Below are 23,698 nucleotides of genomic sequence, written 5' to 3' on the forward strand. Positions count from 1 at the left end.
CTTTAAATCGACGGTGCCGTTCCGTGAGACCCGCTTGTCCTCTTGGTATCACGAGATCGCTTATCATCGACACGCATGGTTTCTACGCCAGTTGCACAGAGCATGAGGGGTCTTTTCAGAGAAAGTGCACAAATGGAGCTGACAAATTGTTAAAGAAGATCGGAAGTTGGGAGTGTGAAAAGTCTCCGAGGAGCCAAGCCATCGCTACATAAGAGCGGCTGCGCACATGGGGCATAGAGTATCAAGGATGACCTACACCAATAAAACATCCAAACTTAGTAACTCTTTCTTTTTGCCATCTTGACTTAAATACAACAGTCATGCGTGTTGAGTTTGGATCTTGGGTGTTTGGCCTTCTCAACGCCACCTCCTTCTCCTCTCCTCCCAAATCTGCCAAGATCAACGCCCGACAACTCGTCGAACTACCCAATGTCTGGATTGAGAACGTTGCCTTGCGCTCCAACGGAAATCTCCTTCTCACCACCTTTGGGAACGGTGACATATACTCTGTGGATCCCTCGATCCCAGAGGCCCGTGTTGTTGCCAAAGTCAAAGATATTGATGCCCTCACCGGAATCGCAGAGGTTGACAGAGACCTGTTTGTTGTCTCTGGTGGCATCTACGATGGAGGAACTTACTTTGAGGAGGGATCTATGAAGATCTTGCTTGTCGATTTTCGAGAATGCGGAGAGTCCCACCATGGTAGTCCATTGGTTCACCCAATTCTCGAAGGCAAAGATGCTGGCGTCATCAATGGCATGACTGCTTTGCCGGACCACCAACATATTGTTCTCGGCGCAGCTTCTTGGACGGGCGAAATTTGGCGAATCAACACAAAGACTCGTACTTCTAAAGTCATCTTGCGAGACGACCTGCTGGCTGCTATCCCAACAGGGCCTTATCCTCTTGGTGTCAATGGTCTCAAGATTTCGCGAGGTTATCTCTACTTTACCAACACTGGTCGTCAGCTTTTGGGGCGATTTAAAATCGATGAATTTGGAAACAAGATCGGGGACGTCGAAGTTATATGGCAAGCACCAGCTGACACGAAAATTGCCCCTGATGACTTTTCGTTGGATCAGGATGGGAACGCGCTTGTTGGCTGCTTCCCCGACTTGTTGATCAAGATCACTCCGGACGGTGAACAGACTGTTCTTGTTAATGGGACACTTGCCGGAGGTACCAGCACCGTATTTAGCAAAGATGGTAAAAGTCTTTTTGTCGTTACGACTGGCAAGGGCGTGAAAGGCGTGACGGGTGGTCAACTTGTTCAAGTCGACCTTTGAAGGCAGACAGAGGGGGGATTTGTTCAACAGTATCTGCTCTGCCTAAAATGGGTGGCACAGCATAAACTGCAGTTGGTAAAAGAGGGGACTGGGTGGCAATTTCAACGTATTCTGTCACAGTTCGAGAAACTCTGTATTTAGCTGTGGGGTAGTGGGATACATATTGCCACGGTAATTAAGACGAGATACGAGATGTGCTCAGGGTGGTTCTATTGTGCAGTTGGTGTGAAATGAAATAACGCTAAATTACAACCAGATGAATGATGCATGCTCCTTAATATCATCAATGGCACCATCTCTAATCAACCTATCTCTGCCTCGCCAGGCTTTCGTCATACCCAGCTTTTCCCAGTCGCTTTGTGCAGGTAATCCTATCCATCCCACCCTCCTCTCTCTGTATGTTTTCGTTGAACCAAGCCTTGACCTCTTCATCATCACAAGAATCCAAGACACCGTCGTCCAGCATCAGGTCCCCGTAGAGGTAAGTGATGGCCCACATCTCTAGGTTTGATGTCCACTGACTCATCTCAGGCTCTTTGACTATTGTATGAACGAAGCTCTTTAGGAGCAGCGGTGCGTCCGGGTAGAAAATGTTATCTTTCTGGGTGAATCTATCCGTGGTTGATGTGGTCGAGATGTGGGCGTATGAGGACGGTAACAGGACAACCCTCGCCTTGGCCTGCTTGTCGGTCGGGAATCGGAATTTCAATGAGTGATTATCAAGATTGCTGTACTCCTGGGCCATCAGGCGATGAATTTGCTTCATCTTTGGGTCTGTGTACAGTGTTGGATCGTCGCGGGAGCCATAAGACCAAGGAGCCTCCCGAAAGCCATTTTTCTTCAACTTCTGAGTCGCAGCGTCCAGATCCTCATCGTCAACAACTAGCATGTAATTCTAGAGTAGTTTCTTTTAGCAGGAAGACGTAGAAAAAAGATTTTGTGCCTACCTCGCACACCAGGCCAACTTTGAGAGAGGCCACGGCCAGGTCTCCCCAGGCTATTGCCTTGAGAGGCCTTAGAGCTACAGCTATAAGGTCCATAGGTCCATCTAAACCTAATGGCTGGTTTTGCGGGAGAAAACCTAGGAAGAGGCGAGATCTTGAGCTTGTGATGACTTGGGTGTAAGCGTTCTTGACCGCCCAACTTGGTCACTTATGGCGGTGGGGGTTAATGTGGCACAAGGAACCTCGAAGTCGGTAGTTGATTAATTTTTATCCGCAAGACATCAACAGGCAGCAGCCGTCTACCAAGTGAGCTCTTCCAAAGTCCATTGGATGTACCGTTGGGGGCGGAAACTCTACTCACAAAGAACTCCACTCACAAAGACGTGTAACCGCCATCATCAAGAAGCAACGCAATGCTCCAGCCCAGGTATTAGTTCAAGGAGTTTAGAGAGAAACAAGATATGGAGATTATAGCGCGTTCCCATTTCCATTACCAAGGCAATTCAATTCTATACCGCAGGCATAGTTGTTTGCATCATGGCGATGAATGCCAGTGCTACATAGAATGCATGCTTGCTCCCATCCTTATCTCTTCAGTGGTGACAGATGCTTTTTGCACTTCTGCCTGATCTGGCAACACCGGTCAGGTTCATCCGTTTCAAGCACCCGGCTCCAGACGACGAGGCTCTTGGGTACCATGCGAATCTGTAGGCGGAGGCCTGGGCGCTGGATTTTTTTCATTGTCTGCAATGATGACAAGAAGCCATCAGCCACAACAGCACAAGACACAGTTATCAATACATGACGGCATCAAAATCCAATACTGTGAGACACTGTTACCTGATGGCTTTGGCCTTTCTATGGCTGTAGCCATATAAAACTCATCTTCATGAGGGTGGCTTATATCATTGAGCTTTGCCGTCTCTGGTGAGCTCCCTCGAAAGACCCCATCCTCCTGCTGTACACTTGCGTGACCTGGTGGCTCAAAATTTGACCGTCCCTGCAGCCACTGACTCCATAGAGAAAGTAAGGGCCTCTTTTATTTGCTCATGCCCGTCGATGCCTAATAACAAGACCAACATCCTTGTTCAAGGCTCGTCAATGTTGGGGGCCATTCTGTTGCGAGGACCAACACTTGACGGATGATGGCCTGGAGAACAGGATGTTAAATGCTGAGTATTATGAGCATAATGTATAAAAAGCTCCTCGTGTCAATTCCCCTCATCTTTCTGCTATATACTTGTTTAGATGCCACTGTCCCTCAATGTCTCCATCCAGACATGCTTCTTTTCTTACTCCAGAAGAGCTTCTGCAGGCTATAGCCAAGCTCTCCCAATTTATCTCTCAATCAAATGCACGATTCAGTATTAGCGGTGGTGCAGCAAGTACTATCATCCGTATGCAGCTTGGCCTCCCGCAGCGCACGACCGAGGATATCGATCTCGTCATTCAGCCGAGCGGCAGCATCACCGCCGACAGCATTTCGACATGGCTCTTGGAAAACTTTCCAACCGAGTTTGTTGCAAAGACACAATATGGTGTCACTACTCCGGCCATTACCTTTAAAAGGCACGATAGATCTGTCAAGCATGTTAAGATTGAGATGTTTGACTATCACGCCTGGCCCAACAGGCCGCAGTACAATCTTGATGATCCAGACAACGATTGCACTGTAATCACCATCAACGGGGTAGAGGTACCCGTGTTCAGCGCCCGCTGGCTCCTTCGAGAGAAGATAAGAACCGCTTTTGAGCGCAAGGGCAGCAGAAAGGAACGAAGCGACCTCGACGACGTTTCCATTCTACTACAAGCTGTCGAAGCAAATAGTGTCGATCTCTCGGGCAGTGAACAAGCGGTTCAACACCTGATTGAGTGTCGACCGCGTGTGTCCGAGATACTGGGGCTAAAAGTCATCTGTCCGGTGGTTCTTGGAGATCCTTGGAACTGGAATGACTCGGCCGAGGTTTTTTGGGGGTTCAAGGGGGACAGGCTGAAGTATTTGGACGCTAATGTTAAAAGTCATAGCTTCAAATGGGACGATGCAAGCCAGGTTTGGTACTTTCCTGACCCTAATGGCAGGATGTGGTATTATGATCCGCAAGCAGGGGACTTGATACTATGGACGTGATTGCCTGTCTATACTTGGACCACGATTTTGGATGTTCTTGGCAACAACTAGTATTATATGCGTTTGCATACGTTTCTCATTCCTGAAACTTGTTGCTCTTGTTCGAATTAATAAAAAGGCTGGGGATAGCGAGAGCTTGTACTCGGGCCAAACATGGACAATTCTCGACTAAACTAGCTACCTGACATATTAAGATGGATCGTTCCTTCCTTCTATGTACCGACATGGTATCAATTCAAAGCTTAGTCAAAGATGCTGCGCCTGCCAAAGCTGCTCCCTATGTGGATAGTTGCTCCGCCGCGTGCCGTAATAGCCAATGCCTTGTTCTCAGTCCTGTCCATCACAAGAGCTCCTTGATTCAGCACACTCTCACTCCATTCATTCCCAACTCTGATCCTCTCCATCTCTTCAACGAGAGTTTTCCCGGGTTCGTTTCTTGTTGCAGTCGCCTCCAGCTTGCCCGTAATCGCCTCCGTCCTGTCGGCTATCGCCTGCATCTTGTTTGTAACCACTTCAGAAAGAACGCCATCGGTACCAGAACCTGCATTTTTGAGAGTCGAAAGGCTCATATCGTCATCAACCGCCTCCATCTCTAACCCTACAAATCTGCGACGCTGCATCTGCACGGGGTACAGGTTCTCGAGATTGCCGACGAGCCCAGCAATGTCTCCTATCAGTTGGTCCAAATACTTGTTGCTATACAATGCCTGGCTGGCCTTCTCCAGCAATTTGCCTCGCTTCTGCCGTTGATGAACGATATCCTCCATCCGGCTATGCAAGTTGCGGGCCACCGGGGTCAACTCTGAATGTGTCAAGCCGCGTGAATCCGCAGGAGGGCTGTATCGACTCGATAGCCTGTGCACCCCTTCGAAGCACAGCCTGGTTTCCTCTAGGACCCTACAGACCCGTTGCGCAGTAATGTCGTCAGAGTTGTCGGTTGCGAAACGAGGCTCCGTGTTGACGCCGACGGCCTCACCCCCCATCTAATGATGCGGGACCCGGTGATGGAGAGTTTCAGCTGGCATGGTTTAGAGCCGCGTTCAAAGAGACGACCCAGTTGGATGTATTCAAAGCGGTCGACGGTGTTGATAGTACTGCAACGCTTGGTGCGTTAGCTACAGCGCCAAATGTTTCGGCCATGATGATTCTGGAAAGGTGAGAGTGGACAGCCTGATGGGATGTGTTGGCCAAGAGTTTCAAGGTCCCACTCAACGAAGAGAGGAAGTCAAGAAAAGGCGGATGGGATTGGTTCGTTAAGCGCCGTGGCAGCCAACAAGAAACTCCCGTTGTTTGATCAGGCTGCGAGCTGAGCCGACCTCCAACGCCCTCCTTCGTTACCGTCCCCCGTTTTCCGTCGTCCTTCAACCACGTCCTCCAGCAACTCGCAGCCAAATATGGCATCGTTTCAACGCAAACGCTTAAACAGCTCATCCAACGGATGTACAGCCAACAAGATCAAGTCACTACGTGCTGATGGGAGCAGCAGAGTTCAGGTCGGAAACACCTACACTGAGGTTCACAACTACGAAGGACGACACGCCGACGACGAATGTCTTCGAGATCTACGAACGACCGACCCACGCATCGACAAGACACGCATCGAAAAAGGCAAAGGAGGGTTAATGCAGGGCTCGTACCGCTGGGTTCTCGAGGACTCCAAGTTCCAGCAATGGGCCCAGGAAACAGAGGGTTGTCTTCTTTGGGTCAAGGGCGACCCGGGAAAGGGCAAAACCATGCTCCTTTGTGGTCTCGTCGACGAGTTGACGAAATCTCAACATGCCCTATCCTACTTCTTCTGCCAAGCTACCGACTCCAGAATCAATAACGCAACATCGGTCCTGCGAGGCCTTATCTACCTCCTTGTGGATCAGGAGCCATCTCTGAAGCGACACATACGGACCAAATGGAATCATGGAGGCAAGTCTATTTTTGACCCTCCAAATGGATGGCATGTCCTATGCAATATGTTGAATGACATACTTCGTGACCATTCCGAACCAACTTGTCTTGTCATCGATGCACTTGACGAGTGCGAGGGCAGTTCTCTGTCTTCACTTCTCAACTTGATTGTCTCCACGGCATCCGAATTCCCTCATGTCAGGTGGCTTGTCTCCAGCCGCAACCTACCCAATATCGAGCGTGGATTGGGAGGTGCGAATCCGAGCTGGAGGCTTGACATCAGTCTCGAAGCCAACGCTGGGCCCGTGTCCAGAGCTGTTGCTGATTATATTGGCCATAAAGTCAGCAACCTTGCGAATTTGCATTCCGAGACAGAGTTGCGTAAGGAACTTCAGGAGACTATGCAAGACAAAGCCAATGGTACATTCCTTTGGGCAGCTCTCGTCTTTGACAAGCTCAAGGCTGAAGAGGAGGAGGAACTGGAGAACAACCGGGACATCTTGAAATCTCTCAACGAAGTGCCCCAGGGGCTGAGCAGCCTCTACGCCAGGATGTGGACACAAATCATGTCTCTTCCCGGTACGTCCAAAAATTTGGAATTGTGCAAGAGGATCTTAGCAACGATGTTTCTTGCATACCGACCACTCCGACTCCAGGAATTGGCTTTGCTTGCGGACCTCAGGGGCAACTTTGCCAAGCATGATACGCTTGTGAGACTTGTCAGGCGATGCGGATCTTTCCTGAGTATCCAACAAGGCACAGAGACGGTCCACTTTGTTCATCAATCAGCCAAAGACTTTCTCAGAGACAACAAGGATGTCCTTGATGGAATGTTTCCCTCTGGTATGGGAGACGGCCACCACCAACTGTTTTCTCGTTCAGTTAAGGTCATGGATGCTAAGCTACGTCAGAACATCTATGGCCTGCGCAATCCAGGAGTTTTGACCAGCGAAATCGAGATCCCAGTACCGGACCCTCTTGCTGCGATGCGATACTCATGTGTTCGCTGGCTTGACCATTTCTGCGAATTGGTTTCTTTGAAACAAATTGAGGACCAAGATGGTGGAAAAGAAGTCGCTACATTTCTGCAGAGAAAGTATCTCTACTGGCTCGAAGCCCTTGGTCTCTGTGGAAGTCTCACCGAAGGAATTCTTTCCATCAGAAAGCTTGAGGCTCTTGCCGTAAGTACATCAAATAAGCCATATCTGAATGATCTTTATCTAACTTTTCCAGACACGCAATCAGTGGGGTTCTCTAGCAACTCTGGTTCATGATGCTCATCGATTCGTCCTCACCAACAAACGGGGAATAGAAATAGCCCCATTGCAGGTTTACGTTTCAGCGCTCATCTTCTGTCCAACTTCCAGCTGGATCCGGGAGAAGTTCAAGGAATTGATACCAGAATGGATCAAGAAAGGACCGAAAATACAACCTGAATGGGATGCATGCCTGCTGACTCTTGAGGGTCATGCGGACGGAGTTCACCGCTTAGCGTTTTCTCCAGATAGCAGGATCATCGCGTCTGGTGACCGGGATGGGATAATCAAAATATGGGATGCCCACACGGGGGCATGCTTAAATACCATTTGGGGTGATAACGCGCAGATTGTCGAACTAGCCTTTTTATCTGCAGAATCCAGCACAATTCTCGCATCTGCAGAATACGAGTGGGGAAGATATGGCCGTTATTATTCAATCAAGATTTGGGATCCATTCAACGCAAGTACACCACTCAGGACATTTCCGATGCCCAACGAGATGTCAGACGTCATTACCTTTTTGCCAGGCAGAAAAACGGCAGTGTGGGTGGATGAGGAGGGCACCTTGATCAAGTTTGACCTTGACACGGGGAAACCGCTAGACGAAATCAAGCTTCCTTCCACGCCCATTGCAGTTTCACCGGACGGCCAGACCATCATCACACAGGTAGAGCATGACGGTTGTTGCCGAATTCGGGGTTGGAGCAATCCAGAAACAGCTCGTTTCACATTGGATGCTTTGTTTCCAGATAAGTACTATCGGGTGGCGATCTCCTCGGACAGCACAAAGCTGGTAGGATGTCGAGAAGAACCGAGGTATGGTCCTCTGCGCATCGAAGTTTGGGACTTGACCAAAGGGACCTGCATCACCTCGCTCAGCAATCCCAATATTTCCGACGAAGACGTCCTTGCTTTTTCGCCAGATGGAATGGTGGTAGCTTTTGTAGGTATGCAAGGCACGGTCAGCCTATGGCATACAATAACAGACACAGTGGAGGTGTTCAGCGGTCATCACACTGATATTTCCATACTAGCCATCTCCCCAGACGGGAGGCTACTCGCATCAGGATGCGAAGACAAGACAATCAAGATCTGGGACCCGACTGTCAGAGCTTCATTGAGCTCTGACCCAGATACAGGGTGGGGGCCGGGAGACTGGCTTCTGTCGCCGAATGGCTTGTGGGTTGCTTCCTTGACAAACAACGTCATTAGAATGTGGAGCTCACTGACGGGTGAATATGCTTTCGATCTACCTAAACCCCTACCGGAATGGGCCGACGAACTGGCAGACACTTTGAAATTCTCACCATGCGAGAGATGGCTGACTTTTGAGGGTGCTGATGGTATCACGATCTGGGACACCACAGCGTGGAAAAGTCAAGACCTAGTCAGGCCCCATGCTGCTATGTGGAAATTCTCACTGTCAAGTAGCAACCTGGCACTTCTATTAGACGAGAGTGAGACTGTCGAAATCTGGGACTTGCACACCTGCAAATTCAAGTCAACATTTTCGAGCTCTCTATGCGGGGATTATCATCTCGAACATATGTTGTTTTCCCCAAATGGGCTGTGGTTGGCGTTAGCCTCATGGCGAGGCCTCGAGATATGGGATTGGGATGCGAAGCAATGCATACAGGTGGTCAACGAAGCAACAGGTGAAATTTCATGGCATCCGAGTCATGATGGTTTACTTTGCACTCCTGATCGTACCTATTGTGTTCAAGGATCCGCGGGAAGCTACTCAATCGACGAGGTCCAAATTCAGGACGAGGAGGACAAACGCCCAGTTCAAATGACCAAAGACGACGAATGGGTCACAGTCCAAGGGCGACCGGTGCTTTGGATTCCTCCTCAGTACCGGCCTCGCTTCAAGCACCATGACTGGTATGGTCCGGTTGATGAAAGGGCGGTGGATTGTAACAAGTCGGGGATTGCTATGATGGACAACAGCAACCGTGTGACTTATGTTCAGTTCGACGTCCCCGAGATAGTTCTCAAGTTTTAGAAATCAGTGGCATGGACCAAGGTTTATTTTTAAGCTTTTACAGCTCTACGTGCCTTTCGAGGGAGTTGATAATCACAATCATTGGTTTGCAAACACTCGAGCTTCCAAGATGGATGGGCCATGAATGGGCAGGGTGAAACCCGCGAGACCACTACTTTTGATCTTCCCCAAGAATTGTCATGTCCACTTAACTATGCATGATTGAGCCAACTGCCCTGCTAAATTTCAGATCTATTCTATGTGATTATAACTTCAGTCCTCGGATGAACTAGCCAAGCTCTTCTGGCTTAGCCCCAAAGACATTTACCTTGGTGCTATGGGTGATTAACGATATTCTGGTTCAGTTCCCATCAGGGGTCGGGCTGCAACTATAATAAAGAACAGATTCTCGACACACCATAATATCATGGCCCGATGTTAACACAGTGGCCTTATGGGTGATTCACTAAACACGGAAGCCGTCAGTCCAACACAAACCTGACGCTCTTTTGCCAGTCATCCCTCGGCATCTTCAAAGAATTAATGTGCTCTTGCTCATTCTCATATCCCATGCCCACAGTGCACAAGATATCCAAGTTTTCTTCAATCCCTAGCTCTTCTCGAATAATATCAGGATAACCGGCCGGAGCAACAGACACCTGTGTTCCCAACCCTCTCTCCGTCAACAACAGGAGAAGCGTTTGGAGGTAGATTCCGACAGATAGAATATCAGACTTGTTCAGCTCCTTGTCGATGCAGACCACGGCAACAATCGGGGCATTGTAAAATTTGAAGTTGCTGATCAGAGTTTTCGTCATCGACTCGGTATCCTCGCGAGCAATGTTGTATCCGTTTGGCCCATAGACGTGGTGACCCAATTGGGACCGGTAGCCTTGGTACGACTCGGGGATCGCGGGGATCTGTAACTCGGTCTTGCTCTCAAAGGCTGAGACGAGAGAGGCCGACAGACGTTCAAGAGGAGGGCCAGATACAAGCGTAAGGCGCCACGGTTGGATGTTTGTCGATGAGGGTGCATGCTGGGCTATGCTGAGGCATTCCTCGATGATGGATAGTGGCACTTTTCGACCTGTGCAAAAGGCTCGGGTGCTGTGACGAACCAGAATGGTCTTTGCAACGGCGTCGTGGGCAGATTGCTCTGCTGTGCGATGGATAGTTTGGTTCTGAGCCATGGCGATGTTGGGACGTGAAGAAACAATGATGCTTAGTTGCAGGCTGACACGAAGAATTCTAGCTACTTTATATACAAATCATTATTTCGCCTCCATCCAGATGTTTTGAGCATGTATGTCGATTCACAATGTTGATTCATAATGTTGATTACACGGGGATAGGATTATTCGGCCGAACAAAGATCATCGGCCGATGGTTGTATTTTCGTTGGGATGCATACGTAATTCCACAAACACTTAAACATCTCGCTTAAGAAGATCTAAGCAGCATTACTCATTTTTTGTCAGCCAATGCTGAAGATGACAAATTGGAAATGGCCCTGATCATGGAGGCGATCCTTCGTGTGGGGCTGTTGGACCTCACGCACCTCTGTTGGGCAAGATCATTGATGTTGGGCTTGGCGTAAGAGTCTGAGAAGTAAGAAGTCAACCTGAGACTTGATCATTAATTGGGAGCAGATCCCTCAACGGAGTGAGAGTGCCACGCAGAGACATTGCATGCAGATTTCATATTTGATGGGCGGTTTTATAAACAACCAAGTCTCTTTTATTTACTCCTGATCACTCTATTTACAGCATTTATATACTCCCGCCAACTTTTACTACTCAGATCATCACTCTTTCGCCTTTTATCGTGTTACCCCCTGAGCAGCTTTGCTTTTCTGCATCAATCTCTCGCCATACTTCATAAAGAAGAATGGTATAGCCCCCATGACCAGTGAGAGAAACCCAAGGAGGCTCTGTGCCCAGTGAACACCAAGCCGATCATACATGGGACCAGCCGCGAGCGGAATGACGATGGCACCAAGGGATCTCATACATCCGGCTCCCGCGTGGGCCGATGCTGACGCCTCTCGAAACACGTCGGTGATGTAGTTCAGGATGCTCATGAATATCAGAAGGAATCCAGCGCCAGAGAAGAATCCTCCAATCGCTGGGACGTACGGTGAGATTGAGGGTTTGGATGTCCAACCAAACCAAAAGAGTGCGATGACAAGGCTGGGACATGTTAGACTCTGTTTCTATGAGTCTTTTCGCTTGACTTACAGAGGAGCGGCGAAACAGGCGATCGGTAGACGACGGTTTATTTCTCGTTGAGCCCACGGCTTGCCAGCTGCTTTGGACCGATCGTACCACGGTGTGTAGACCATGAATCCCAGGAAAGCTACCACCGTTCCAAGGGCGACTTAAAGAGGTTGTCAGTTAGATACCAGTGGTGCTTAGGCGAGCATGTTCTGGACTTACTAGGTAGATAGGTGAGACCAGCAATCTCGGTGCGAAGATGATATATGCCTAGTTAAAATGAAGAATCAGCCAGCAACTCCAAGGTTGGTGATCAAAAGGATGCTTTACCTTCAAATACTAGAGGATATGCCTGGAAGGCGATGTAAAATAGTGAATTCGCCAATGTCACATAAAGAGATGAGAGTGAAAGGATCGGCTCTGTAGCCATCATGACAACGGGACGCAAGAATATCTCTCGGGCGTCAAACGGGTGTAATTCTGTAATCTGGGCCTCTTCAACACCCTCATCTCCGTTCTTTCGGCGCTTGTGAATTTCCCTGTTGTTGAGAACCGGCGCAAAAGTCTCGGGCAGCGTCATTACCAGTGGGAGTGTCGGGACAGCAATTAAGGTGGCGGCCCAGAACGCCCATCTCCAAGATACTTGAGACGCGAAACCGGAGACGAAGGGTCCTAGAAGGGGGCCGATCCCGCTGATGGCTAGGTATAGGGACATGGCGGTACCACGCTCTGAAGGGTCGTCGAGCACATCGGCGTAAAGTCCTCCTATTACGGCCATTGGGGCGGCGGCATTTAGACCGCAGAGAAGGCGGAATATTAAGAGGGCTGTGTAATTGGGGGCTCCAGAACATGCGAGCATGAAAACAAGATAACCAAAGAATGTAGATATCATAACTGGCCGACGTCCGATGTATTCGCTCAAAGGTCCAAAGAAGAGGGGCCCGACAACGAAGCCGGCCAGATTGAGTGAGTTGAGTAGAGTCAGCTGCACCTGATCGTAAACCCTAAAGTGGCTTGATATAGCGTCGAGGGCACCTGAAGGCATCGAAGTTCCAAAACTGCCATTGAAGGCGCAGGCCAGGCCTGCTACGACAACATGTATTTTTCGCTTCTAGAATAGTTTTCATTAGCATCGCACTTTTGGCACGGACCGTGCGCTATCCATGACTTGCCGTTGAAAACTTGGCCGCATGAACCTTGGACTCGATAGGATCCACGACATCTATGGTGGCCCCTAGTCGTTTAGACGCAGATTCATGTCCAGGGCCACTAATAAGGGATATACCATTCATAGTTTCGTTTGTAAATCTTTTAAAAACGCTGCATGTGTTCTCATATGGAAGTATGCTGGGGTCAAGCCATTTCTACCTCTTATACTGACAACTCAACCTCGTGTAAGTAAACTCGGGAGGCTATCCCGATGAGGGCGCCACTTCGGCCATAACCGAAAGCCAAGTCCCGTTGCCGATACCCACTACTCAAACTTCCGTGCGATAGCTCAAGTCGACGTCTGATTGGTTTAACTTTCCGTCTCTCAAAGGTCCGTCTTCGACCTCATGACTGACCGCTGCAGTCTCCGTCGTCTTATTGTCTTGACTTCCATTCACTCCCGTCTTCGACATTCAAACTTCCGTTCAATCCGACAGAACAGCGTCCGCGTCTTCCGGACATGAAGCGCAAATCCGTTGGGACGGAATTTGAGACCGAGAATTCAATGTCCCCCGCCAATGGACGAAGAAGAGTAAGTAAGTGCAGCATCGATCGTCTTCTTATACCGCCGAGACCGGATCCCTGCCGGCCTGTCCCCCTCAGTCGTCCTTGCGGCTAAGCTAACTGTGTTTGCGCCAGACGGGAGGGCTTGCACCCATTGCCACCGGCTCAAGATACGCTGCGATATCCTTCAAAAAGGAGCTCCCTGCACGGGGTGCAGCTCTCGAAACCGGTCTGGCTGCCACATTTATCCAAAGAAACAGCGTAGAGGAGCTTCTGCTGTCCGTCTGCTTGCACCAGTCCCGATCCGTCCCCGCGAGCCCACGTCCGTCGAGCCCGCGACAGACTCGAGCTCGCCGTTAGAAGTCGACACTGTCCAAACGTCAGTTCGTGATGAGGACGGCGAACACGATGCCAGCCATTTGGCCGACTTTCTCGGCCGTCACGATATGAAGGAAGCCGATTACGGCCGCTTAACCCGCGTTTGCTTCATCGGCACCGGCATGTCCAACTGCCACTACCTCGTCCGTCAGAACTTCCCCCGGACCGGCGACGAGAGCAGCGTTCATCTAGGATACAGTCAGATGCGAGTCCACGGGGCCTCTTACTATCGATTTGTGCCCCCGGAGATCCTTCAACGTCCGGACAAGGAACTGGCCGACAGACTGCTTCGAGCATACTTTGACTCTGTAAACTGTGGATGGCCCATAGTCGACGAGGAAGAGTTTATGGTGCAGTACGAAGGCAAGGACCCTGAGGTCTCGTTATCTTCTGCTCTGATGAATGCTATTTTCCTCGTCGGGGCACATGTTTTGTCGTCCCACGATGAGAGCATGCACTCGCTCAAGACCACGTTTTTCCGTAGGGCCAAGACTCTAATTGACTACCAGTTCGAGACAGATCGGCTTGTTTACGTCCAGGCAGCTCTCTTGATGACGTGGAGTTCTAATGGGTTCGAAGAGGTTGCTATTAGTGCGTGGCACTGGATTGGAATTGGTGCCCGGACAGCCATAGCCTTTGGCATGTATCGTGATGCAACTCGGTCCAGGATGCTCCCGGTTCATAAGCGAGTCTATACGCGGCTTTGGTGGGTTCTGTTCCAGTTTGATACCATCTCGGCTCTGTCGTCGGGTCGACCGCAGGCAATGTAAGATACGACTGCTCAAGGATGATGAGGCTTGACTTGCTAATGTTGAGCAGAAACCTAGACGATTCTGATGTTCCTGATCTCGAGTATCACCACTTTGAGGGCATTCCCAATGCGCAGAAGGACTTTGTGATATACCAGACCAAGCTGTGCATCATAATATCACGGGCGATGAGAGAGGGTTGGGCTCTCCGATCCTCGCCTGAAGACCGCGTTCGAGCGACGAGAAAGGCCGATGAGTCTCTGGCCGAGTTCATCCTTCAACTGCCCCCCAAGGTCCAGCTGAGGTACTCTTCGCTTGATACGTGGCAGTCGATCCTTCACCTCACCTACAACAACTTTGTCATCCTGCTCCATCGACCTCTGCCAAAGCAAAGCGCCGTTGAAGACGTGCGGCCGGACCAGTGCAACGATCCCTCACTATGCGGAGACTCCGCCAAGACTATCGCTGCCATCTTTGAGACCCTGCCTCAGGATGCTCTGTCCACGCTGTGGCTGTACAGCACCAACGTCCTCATTACGGCAACTATCCACATCATCCACGAGGCGGGGTCGAGCAAGCCCATCGTCGCGGCCAGATCGCTTCATATCCTCGAGATTCTGATGATGGCTCTGCGGGGGCTGTCGAAGCATTGGCACTATGCGCGTGCGTGGCTCCATTTTGTTGAACAACGGGCATTGAAGTTGAAGCAGCAACGAGCTGCAAAGGCGGTTCAGGCGGGCGGGCCTGATGAGGACCAAGGGCGGGAGGACGGGCAGGCGGCGGCGCCTCCAACGGGACCAGAAGAGAGGTCATCGTCGCGAGAGAACGAAGAGCGATGCGATGTAGAAGAGTCATTCCTGGATGCTATCACGAACGGGGCCGCCGGGGCAATCGGCTCAACTCCAGACGGAAGCCTCTGCTTTGACGGAGCTGATGTTAATCTGCCTGATGACTTATTCCTCTTTGATGCCTTGACTTTAGATCTCTTTCCTGATGGGTGGCAAGGAGACCCTTCGTGAGAGCGACAAGTCTGGAGCTGTCACGCAAGGAAATGAAGTGTGTACCTACGAACGCGTTCGGTCACTTACAGGGACGGACCGCCTCGTCTAAGTTGAGGATACTTTTATTGTGAACCTTTAGGAAACATGAACATAAATTTACCTCATTCTAAGAGTTTATGCTCATGAACTTATGATGTTTTTGGTCTAACCGGTACGGGTTTTGGCCAAGGCGCAGCGAGGACGGCTCCCACTCTCGGCCTCCCACTCCCGCGACATCACGGCAGTTACAAATGATGGGCTAATGTGGCTTGGGGATAAGCTCCTTCAGATCTCTTTGACTGCGCGAAGACTCCCATTGGGTATCTTGCAAGGATCCTAGCCAATTACGATCAATATCTTCGTACTATTACTCAAATCGAGATATAGAACTACCACATTGCCACCAAGCTAACAAGTGGCTTAGATAGTGACCTAGTAGTGGAGACTAGTCCCGTGTGGGAGTCTTCGCGCAGTCAAAGAGATAGGGAATCTCTCTAATTGAACTAAGCCCTATTCGTACTCCTACATGGTCCCCTCCAAGGGAACGATCCGAACCACGTCTCATCGTCGTCATACACACATGCAGCTCTGATAGCTTCGACCAGTCAGCTTCGTCTTATTGTCATCCCCCACATTATCACAACATGGATCATTCCGGGCTTCCCTCTTGTTCAGTCAGTCAGCCAGTGAGGGGGAAACGGTACATCTGCCGTGTCCCGTTTGATTGCGCCATGTTGCACTTCTCCTCACTTCTTCACATGCTCTCTCGCGGCGCACGTTGAGCTTCAAACCGTTCTTTCGTCTCGCATACGTCTTGATGCGTCCGTACCCCAGAATACTTCAAGTCTTTCGTATACAAACTCGACGACCTATTACTTTATCGCGAGCTTTCTCCACTTGCAGACCAATGGCTCAGGAATACAAGATCAAGGACCTCTCGTCCCTCGACCTCTCGCCTGGCGCGAAGAAGGAGGTCGAGGTGGAGGGTATTGAGAATGGCAAGGTCTTGCTTGTTAATGTCAAAGGAAAGATTCAAGCTGTTGGTGCCAAGTGCACTCATTATGGCGCTCCTCTTGTCAAGGGCGTGCTGACGAGTGAGGGTCGATTGACCTGTCCATGGCACGGAGGTACGTCGCCATGTCTCATTGATCGCTACTTACACTGACTGATCATCGCAGCTTGTTTCAACGCCAAAACCGGCGACGTCGAAGATGCTCCTGCCCTCGATCATTTGCCCGTCTTCCAAGTCGCTGAGCGAAACGGCGCCGTGTACCTCACAGGCGAAGAGGCCGCCGTCAAAGGATCGCGAAGAAAGCCCAATATCAAGTGCGCAGCTGCTAGCGGCGCTCAAAAGGAAAAGGTCGTCGTCGTTGGAGGAGGTTCAGGTACCTTGGGCTTGGTCGAAGGTCTTCGCGAGAAGGGCTACAAGGGTCCATTGACCGTCATCTCCAATGAGGGCTACTACCCCATTGATCGCACCAAGCTGAGCAAGGCTCTCATGACGGACCTTAGCAAGCTCACTTGGCGAGACAAGTCTTGGTATGAGAGTGGATCTGTCCAATTTATTGAGAGCGAGGTCACTGGTGTCGACTTTAACGATCGACACGTCACGACGGATGACGGCAAGAAAGTTGAGTACACCAAGCTTGTCCTTGCGACAGGCGGAACGCCCAGACGATTGCCTCTTCAAGGGTTCAAGGTGCTTGACAACATCTTTACCCTACGGAGTGTTCACGACACCAGAAAGATTGTGAACGCGATCGGTGAGAAGGGTAAGAAGATTGTGGTCATTGGCTCCTCGTTCATCGGAATTGAGCTAGCCGTCGCGACAGCCAGCGACAACCAAGTCACCGTCGTCGGCATGGAGAAGGTCCCTCTTGAGCGAGTCCTCGGTGAAAAGGTTGGCGCAGGCCTCCAGAAATCACTCGAGGGCAAGGGAGTCAAGTTTTACATGGGCGCAAGTGTTGACAAGGCCGAGCCGGATACATCCAATCCTTCCAATATCGGAGCTGTCTATCTCAAGGACGGCACCAAGTTGGATGCTGATCTCGTGGTTCTTGGTGTCGGTGTCGCCCCTGCGACTGGGTTCCTGCAAAACAACAAGGCCGTTCAGCTGGAGAAGGACGGCTCTCTGAAGACGGACGATAGCTACGCCGTTGCTGGTTTGAAGGACGTCTATGCGATTGGCGACATTGCTACCTTCCCTTATAACGGGCCTGGCGGCGATGGAACTCACATTCGAATCGAGCATTGGAACGTGGCGCAACAATCCGGTCGCATCGTCGCGAACCACATCGTTGATCCATCAAGCAAGCCCGAGCACTTTATCCCCATCTTCTGGTCGGCTTTGGGAGCTCAGCTGCGATACTGCGGAAACACCATACCCGGCTTCGATGACATTATTGTCGAGGGTGACCCGACCGAGAACAAGTTCATCGCCTACTACTGCAAGGGAGATACGGTGGTGGCTATGGCAAGCATGGGAAGAGATCCGGCAATGGCCCAGAGCGCAGAGCTGATGAGAGTCAACAAGATGCTTACAAAGACTCAGATTCAAGAGGGAATGAGTGTGTTGTGAGTCTTGTACCGAGGCGGAGGCCCTAACGTTAGATGACGAGGGACTATCGGGAACACTTCTCAGAACGGCATTACTGCGACGGAGTGTGTACTGAATAGGAAACTGTTTAATCATGACGAGCCTCAAGTTAGTTAATTGCTTTGATCCAAGCCCAATATGTCCCATTTTGAGTGTCACTGATAGGGTCGGTGCAAAAGCCCCGGACCCTCCGAGTCAATGACGTCGAGGACTCGAACGTCATGGATGCATCAACAGAACGACGGCCCCTTGTCATTGTGACGAGCATATTGATGTTGCTGAGGGTTCAGGTGACTGTATGCAATGTGGATGCTTTCGCGACAAATAAAGAGAGCGCAGGCTGCGCATTACTTGATAGTTGCTACTGACTCACATTGACAGCAACAATGGCTTCTCAAGCAGCTTACCAGGCCGAAAAGGTCATTGGACACGGCGACAACGCCGTAACTCAGCAGGATGTAACTTCGTACGAGGGTGAGACAGGCAAACCTGGCGAGACGATGAAGGCGTTGGCGTGGATGGGCAAGAACAAGGTCAAGATGGGTACGGCTCACAACACTCTCTCACTTACACAAATACTAACTATCGTAGTCGACGCGCCCAGGCCCAAGATCCTTGAAGATCGCGATGTGATCCTCAAAGTAACAGGAAGCACCGTCTGTGGTTCAGATCTACACCTCCTTCACGGAACAGTCATCCAGCTCAACGAAGGCGATATCCTTGGCCACGAATTCTGCGGTGTCGCCGATGAAATCGGTCCAGGCGTCACAGGCATCGAAGTAGGCAAGCGATACGTTGCCTCGTTCCAGATCGCCTGCGGCGAGTGCTTCTTTTGCAAGCAGAAGCTGTCTTCGCAGTGCGAAAAGACAAACTCCAACACGGCCGAGAGGGCCATGTATGGTGGGAGGACGGCGGGTATGTTTGGGTATTCCCATTTTACGGGTGGATTTGCGGGTGGACAGGCTGAGTATGTGCGTGTACCGTTGGGGGATGTGAATTTGCTCGAGATTCCGACGGATGTTCCCGATGAGAAAGGTGAGTTCACGACGCCGTTTACCCATATCCGACTCTACTGACATGGCAAGCCTTGTATCTTTCCGATGTCTTGGCCACATCCTACAACGCTGTGAAAGATACGGCCGTCTACCCTGAAGATGAAGTTGCCATTTTCGGTGCTGGCCCAATCGGACAAATGGCTGGCATCTTTGCCATCCGCGAAGGTGCCAGCAAGGTCATCTTCATCGATACGGAACCGCGTCTCTCCTTCATCAAGGACAACTGGCCCCCAAAGCACAAGGACCAGCTAGAGCTTGTCGACTACAAGCATCTATCCCACGGAGTCACCAACAAGGAGACTGTCGTGAGCCGACTCAAGGACCTTTGTGGTGGACGTGGTCCGGATGTCGCGATCGAGTGTGCAGCTGGCGAGTACGCCAAGGGTTGGATGCATTGGCTTGAGATGTCTCTCGGTATTGAGACAGACACGAGTGAAATCGTCAATGAGATGATCGAGGGCGTACGAAACTATGGTCGCTGCGGAGTCACAGGCGTCTACGTCGGATATGTAAGCATCTCCATCCTCCTACATCATTCACACCTAACCCCACAGACCAACCACTTCAACATCGGATCCCTCATGGAGCGAGGTATCCGGCTCATCGGCAACGGCCAAGCCCCTGTCCACAAATACTGGAAAGAACTCCTCGCCATGATTCAAAGTGGTGACCTCGACCCAACGCAGATGATCTCCCACCGCGTCAGGCTCGAGGATCTGGACAAGGTGTACTACAAGTTCGAGGCGAGAGAGGACGCGATGCAAAAGGTGTTTGTGGAGACCAAGTTTTCGTTTCCTAGGAGCATCGAGTCGCCGGATTTGACAACGTACTAGGCGGTGAAGTTTCTTCGCGTGGAGAGTTGATGATGTGTAAAAGACGTGGTTGTGGGGTTTAGGCAAGTGGTGTCTTGGGAGTGGATATTGGGAGATTCGGCAACGCGGGAAGAACCACTTTGAGATGCGCGTCCTCGGCAGTGAGATCCGCTGAGGAAGTGTCAGGTACTGGTTTTTGAACAGCCAGTGAATAATTCTCTTTTGAAAATTGTCTCACTGTTTCTCGCACCTCATAAAACCCTTGCTTCCCAACCAGTTCAGACATCATGAAAGGTTACCCTGGAGCCTGAGAGGGTAGTCACGTGGCTACGCACCAACCACCAAAAATCGCGAGGTCGGCGCTAAGCGTGTCGTCATTACCCCAAACGGGCAAGGGAAGATAAGAATGTGGCGCCCAAACAACATCCTCCAATCAAGAGAGCAGATGAAATTATGAACGCGGGTACCAACGCATCGCCAACACGTAGGTTCCCTGCAATGTCAACACACTCGAGCCCACCACGAACCCCTGAGGCCCCAATGACCAAGAAGGAAACACGCTAGATCCCCTGTCTCGCTCTTGTGAACGCCACCTTGCAGTCTGCGGCCAGGCTTTTTTGTCCAGGTGGTGCAGCAAGCTGGCACAGAGGCAGCCATGGATCAGTAAGATCACAAGGATCATGGGGGCGGGCTGGTTGGCCTCTTCTGCGGCCTCATCTTCCTCATTCATCCCTTCTTTTTTCTCCCGCATACATAAAAAACTCTTTCATCCCGTTCTCCTCGTCGTTGAAATGTTATTCACGACTCGTTCATTCTTTGTTGACATTCACCGCAAATGAAGCACATGCAAAAGCGCCGAGCAACCCACTAATACAGGTACAAGACCCCACATCCACCGAAGCTAGGTACACGCGAGCCACACATACCAAGCCACACACAACAACCGTCCGGACAAGACCCTCTTTGTTCAGGCCTCAACCACCGCTTCCATTCAAACGAAGCGAAGCGAAGCGGCTTTCTTCGACGAGTTCGTCGTTGTTCAACAACCTCGACTCTTTACCTCGCCTGGTTCCGTCCCCGTGTATCTTTACCGGCGGACCAAGCATGCTCTGACCTCCTCGAACCCAACCTCCTGACCTTCGACTCATTCATCACCAATCTATCATGTTTCCTACCGCTACGTCCGCCGCCTTTTCCGCCGTTTTCGCTTCCTTTCGCGAACCTTGCTCTCGATTACGATAGATAATCTGCAACACTCTGAGGCCTCTCCATCTACATCCTCGCTCCCGCCATCATGGAGAGGCCGGATTCCCCCCGGCCGGAGCACACTCCAGAGCATACTCCGGAGCTCACATGCTGCTGCGGCCGCGTCGAATGTCCCCTCCTCAAGAAGAACTGCTACATACTCGAGACTGTCGAGAAGGATGTCCACACCGCTGCTCAGCTTGGTCAGGTACGCACACGACCCCCAATTTCGAAGCATTCCTTGTGTGAATCACATCACGCTCTGCTTCCCTGGCTCCCGTCTGGCCGCATACCAGTTGTTCCAGCGCCTCCCTTTGTCGCTGAACACACACTTACGCATCTGCACATTCTTGATTGGAAAACTTGCTAATTTTTCACCTCTTCATTTATAGGCCCTGCTAGCCCGGCATGAAGCGTACATGGCTGACGCCGAGAGGGACCGCCTCAATCTGACCGAGCGGATAGAGCGCCTGGAAATGGACAAGCAGGAGCTCGAGGCCGAAAATGCCTTGAAGATTGAGGAGAACAGGAGCCTGCTTGACCAGCTCGAGTTTCTCAACAACACCGTTTCTGAATCCGACACAAAGATCAAGGCCCTCGAGGCCAGCCTCCTCTCGTCCCAGCAGGCCGTGCGGAGGCTAGAGTCTGCTGCTGCCCGAGCCGAAGATGCGGAGCGACACTTGTCGCTGATGGAGTTGGAGCAGGATGAGCTCTACCAGGAGCTGAGGTCTACAAGGGAAGATGCTCGGTCTCACGCTCAGCGCTTCAAGGAGGCTCAGCGTGGCATCTTGGATATGCAGGATCAGCTCGAGAGGATGGAGGAAGAAGCCCGTGAAGAACGCGAGCGACATGCCGAGGTGATTGGCAGGATGGAGCGTCAGCGCGAGGTTGACAAGCAGCTCAGTACGGCAGCTGCTCGTCTAAAAGGTGCTGCCGCATCCAAGACGCTACAGGACCCGAAGCCTGGCAACCCTGTTGTCAACCACTTCGTGCGTGACCTCCTCCAGGACAATGCCAACCTTCAGCTGGGCATCGCTGAGTTGCGGGAGATGCTGCTCAACTCCAACGATGAGATTCAGTCTCTGCGTGATCAACTTCTCGACCACCAGCCTGTCCCTGACAGCTCCACCTCGACGCTCAAGGCTGAGCTCGAGAGCTTTATGCCCTCTACTCCCCGAGTTTCCCAAGAGCTGCATATCCATCATCACTACCATGTGGGCGCCAAACCTGACAAGGGCAAGACGAGGAGAAAGCGTTCAAGCTTGAACTCTAGCATCTTTAACCCTCCAAGCTCAGGCACCTCCACCCCGAGATCATCATCGGGTCGTTGGAGTCTAAACCCCGGACCGGCAATGCCCGCCATTGCCTCTATCACCACCAAGGAGCCCAACTCGGTCATTTCGATGCCCAAGCAGAGATGGTCGCTAATGTCGGAACAAACATCCGAGTTTACATCATCTGTACCGAGCTCCCCACGGTCGAACCAGCGGAATTCCATGTTCGACACTTCCTTCGCCGATAGCGATATCCCCACGTCGCCGACTACGAGTTTCGACCCTATGTCACCCACCTGGCGGGCTCACCGCAAGGGTCCGTCTGAGATATCGGCTCTCAGCTTTCAAGCTCCTTCTCTTCAGCTTGATCCCGGCACTCCGCCTCGGCATCAGTATAATGATGATATTATTCATGAAGAAGACGAAGGAGATTGCGATGAGCTCATGCGTCGGATGGAGACACCAGATCTCGGAACTACACCTTCAGCCGACGACAGTTCGATCGTCGAAAGCTCCGAGGACTCCAAGGACGACTTTATGCCTCGTCCTCGGATCCATCGAGCACTCTCTCATGAGTCCATCATGTCTCTGGCAGGTGGTCTCGACATTCACACGCTCAAGGCACGACCTAGTCAACTTACTCTTCGGCCCCTTGGTGGTGCTGAAGCTATTGTGACGGGTGTAATAGCGCAACCCACACTTGCTCGTGGAGGCGCCAAGCGGAGTTCGGTTGCGCTTCGAGACAGCTTCAACGCCTTCAACGCGTTTCCCGGCTCGCGAACCGTCTCTAACCCTACCATCCGATCTCTTTCTCCTACTCCCTCTATCACGCCCCAGGGTAGCCCTTCTACGAGCCTCGGCAAGTGGGTTGGTTGGAGGCCATGGGGAGGCCCAAGTACCGCGGCTGCGAAGCCTGAGAAAGAAAAGGAGATAAACCGGGCTCCGGGTATCAACCAACCCGGGGCGATTCCTGGCTTCCAGAAATACTGGACAGCACAACGGCGGAAGGGCGCGCCGTCCAGGGTGATGAGTGAAACTATCGATCACGAAGCCCTGGAAGAAGGCCTACGAGAGTGAAGAGCTCTCTACCTAATGCGGCCGAGACACGTGGATGCTCGAGCTG

The 23,698-nt window shown here is 51.3% G+C and overlaps 11 protein-coding genes across 11 annotated transcripts; 7 read left to right on the top strand and 4 right to left on the bottom strand.

The window, feature by feature from the left end:
* Positions 1-320: 320 nt before the first annotated feature.
* Positions 321-1,286, top strand: NECHADRAFT_82000 (uncharacterized protein; the record flags this gene model as incomplete). The annotated part of the gene is made up of 1 exon (XM_003044891.1): positions 321-1,286. One exon carries the CDS (start codon positions 321-323, stop codon positions 1,284-1,286), a length of 966 nt encoding a protein of 321 aa, XP_003044937.1.
* A 307-nt stretch (positions 1,287-1,593) lies between these two features.
* On the bottom strand, positions 1,594-2,626 carry NECHADRAFT_82001 (uncharacterized protein; the record flags this gene model as incomplete). Its single annotated transcript, XM_003045296.1, has 3 exons — positions 1,594-2,181; positions 2,234-2,313; positions 2,608-2,626. 3 exons carry the CDS (start codon positions 2,624-2,626, stop codon positions 1,594-1,596), a joined length of 687 nt encoding a protein of 228 aa, XP_003045342.1.
* Positions 2,627-3,494: 868 nt separating this feature from the next.
* NECHADRAFT_82002 (uncharacterized protein) lies at positions 3,495-4,358 on the top strand (the record flags this gene model as incomplete). The annotated part of the gene is made up of 1 exon (XM_003044892.1): positions 3,495-4,358. One exon carries the CDS (start codon positions 3,495-3,497, stop codon positions 4,356-4,358), a length of 864 nt encoding a protein of 287 aa, XP_003044938.1.
* A 242-nt stretch (positions 4,359-4,600) lies between these two features.
* Positions 4,601-5,341, bottom strand: NECHADRAFT_82003 (uncharacterized protein; the record flags this gene model as incomplete). The annotated part of the gene is made up of 1 exon (XM_003045297.1): positions 4,601-5,341. The coding sequence occupies one exon, from the start codon at positions 5,339-5,341 to the stop codon at positions 4,601-4,603; it is 741 nt and encodes a 246-aa protein (XP_003045343.1).
* A 375-nt stretch (positions 5,342-5,716) lies between these two features.
* NECHADRAFT_70532 (uncharacterized protein) lies at positions 5,717-9,521 on the top strand (the record flags this gene model as incomplete). Its single annotated transcript, XM_003044893.1, has 5 exons — positions 5,717-6,700; positions 6,866-7,438; positions 7,491-7,865; positions 8,130-8,748; positions 9,319-9,521. The coding sequence occupies exons 1-5, from the start codon at positions 5,753-5,755 to the stop codon at positions 9,519-9,521; spliced, it is 2,718 nt and encodes a 905-aa protein (XP_003044939.1). The 5' UTR covers positions 5,717-5,752.
* A 340-nt stretch (positions 9,522-9,861) lies between these two features.
* Positions 9,862-10,690, bottom strand: NECHADRAFT_82005 (uncharacterized protein; the record flags this gene model as incomplete). The annotated part of the gene is made up of 2 exons (XM_003045298.1): positions 9,862-9,889; positions 9,999-10,690. The coding sequence occupies 2 exons, from the start codon at positions 10,688-10,690 to the stop codon at positions 9,862-9,864; spliced, it is 720 nt and encodes a 239-aa protein (XP_003045344.1).
* A 629-nt stretch (positions 10,691-11,319) lies between these two features.
* NECHADRAFT_82006 (uncharacterized protein) lies at positions 11,320-13,005 on the bottom strand (the record flags this gene model as incomplete). Its single annotated transcript, XM_003045299.1, has 5 exons — positions 11,320-11,689; positions 11,738-11,876; positions 11,936-11,983; positions 12,044-12,799; positions 12,882-13,005. 5 exons carry the CDS (start codon positions 13,003-13,005, stop codon positions 11,320-11,322), a joined length of 1,437 nt encoding a protein of 478 aa, XP_003045345.1.
* A 552-nt stretch (positions 13,006-13,557) lies between these two features.
* Positions 13,558-15,269, top strand: NECHADRAFT_22368 (uncharacterized protein; the record flags this gene model as incomplete). Its single annotated transcript, XM_003044894.1, has 2 exons — positions 13,558-14,570; positions 14,624-15,269. Coding segments are annotated over 2 exons (1,659 nt in total), but the record flags the coding sequence as incomplete, so codon positions are not given.
* Positions 15,270-16,500: 1,231 nt separating this feature from the next.
* Positions 16,501-18,171, top strand: NECHADRAFT_44197 (uncharacterized protein; the record flags this gene model as incomplete). The annotated part of the gene is made up of 2 exons (XM_003044895.1): positions 16,501-16,720; positions 16,772-18,171. The coding sequence occupies 2 exons, from the start codon at positions 16,501-16,503 to the stop codon at positions 18,169-18,171; spliced, it is 1,620 nt and encodes a 539-aa protein (XP_003044941.1).
* Positions 18,172-18,575: 404 nt separating this feature from the next.
* NECHADRAFT_43302 (uncharacterized protein) lies at positions 18,576-20,077 on the top strand (the record flags this gene model as incomplete). Its single annotated transcript, XM_003044896.1, has 4 exons — positions 18,576-18,732; positions 18,781-19,224; positions 19,275-19,753; positions 19,799-20,077. The coding sequence occupies 4 exons, from the start codon at positions 18,576-18,578 to the stop codon at positions 20,075-20,077; spliced, it is 1,359 nt and encodes a 452-aa protein (XP_003044942.1).
* A 1,273-nt stretch (positions 20,078-21,350) lies between these two features.
* Positions 21,351-23,652, top strand: NECHADRAFT_104861 (uncharacterized protein; the record flags this gene model as incomplete). The annotated part of the gene is made up of 2 exons (XM_003044897.1): positions 21,351-21,509; positions 21,694-23,652. 2 exons carry the CDS (start codon positions 21,351-21,353, stop codon positions 23,650-23,652), a joined length of 2,118 nt encoding a protein of 705 aa, XP_003044943.1.
* Between the last annotated feature and the right edge of the window lie 46 nt (positions 23,653-23,698).

This window comes from Fusarium vanettenii (assembly GCF_000151355.1).
Source record: "Fusarium vanettenii 77-13-4 chromosome 6 genomic scaffold NECHAsca_20_chr6_4_0, whole genome shotgun sequence".
NCBI lineage: Eukaryota > Fungi > Ascomycota > Sordariomycetes > Hypocreales > Nectriaceae > Fusarium > Fusarium vanettenii.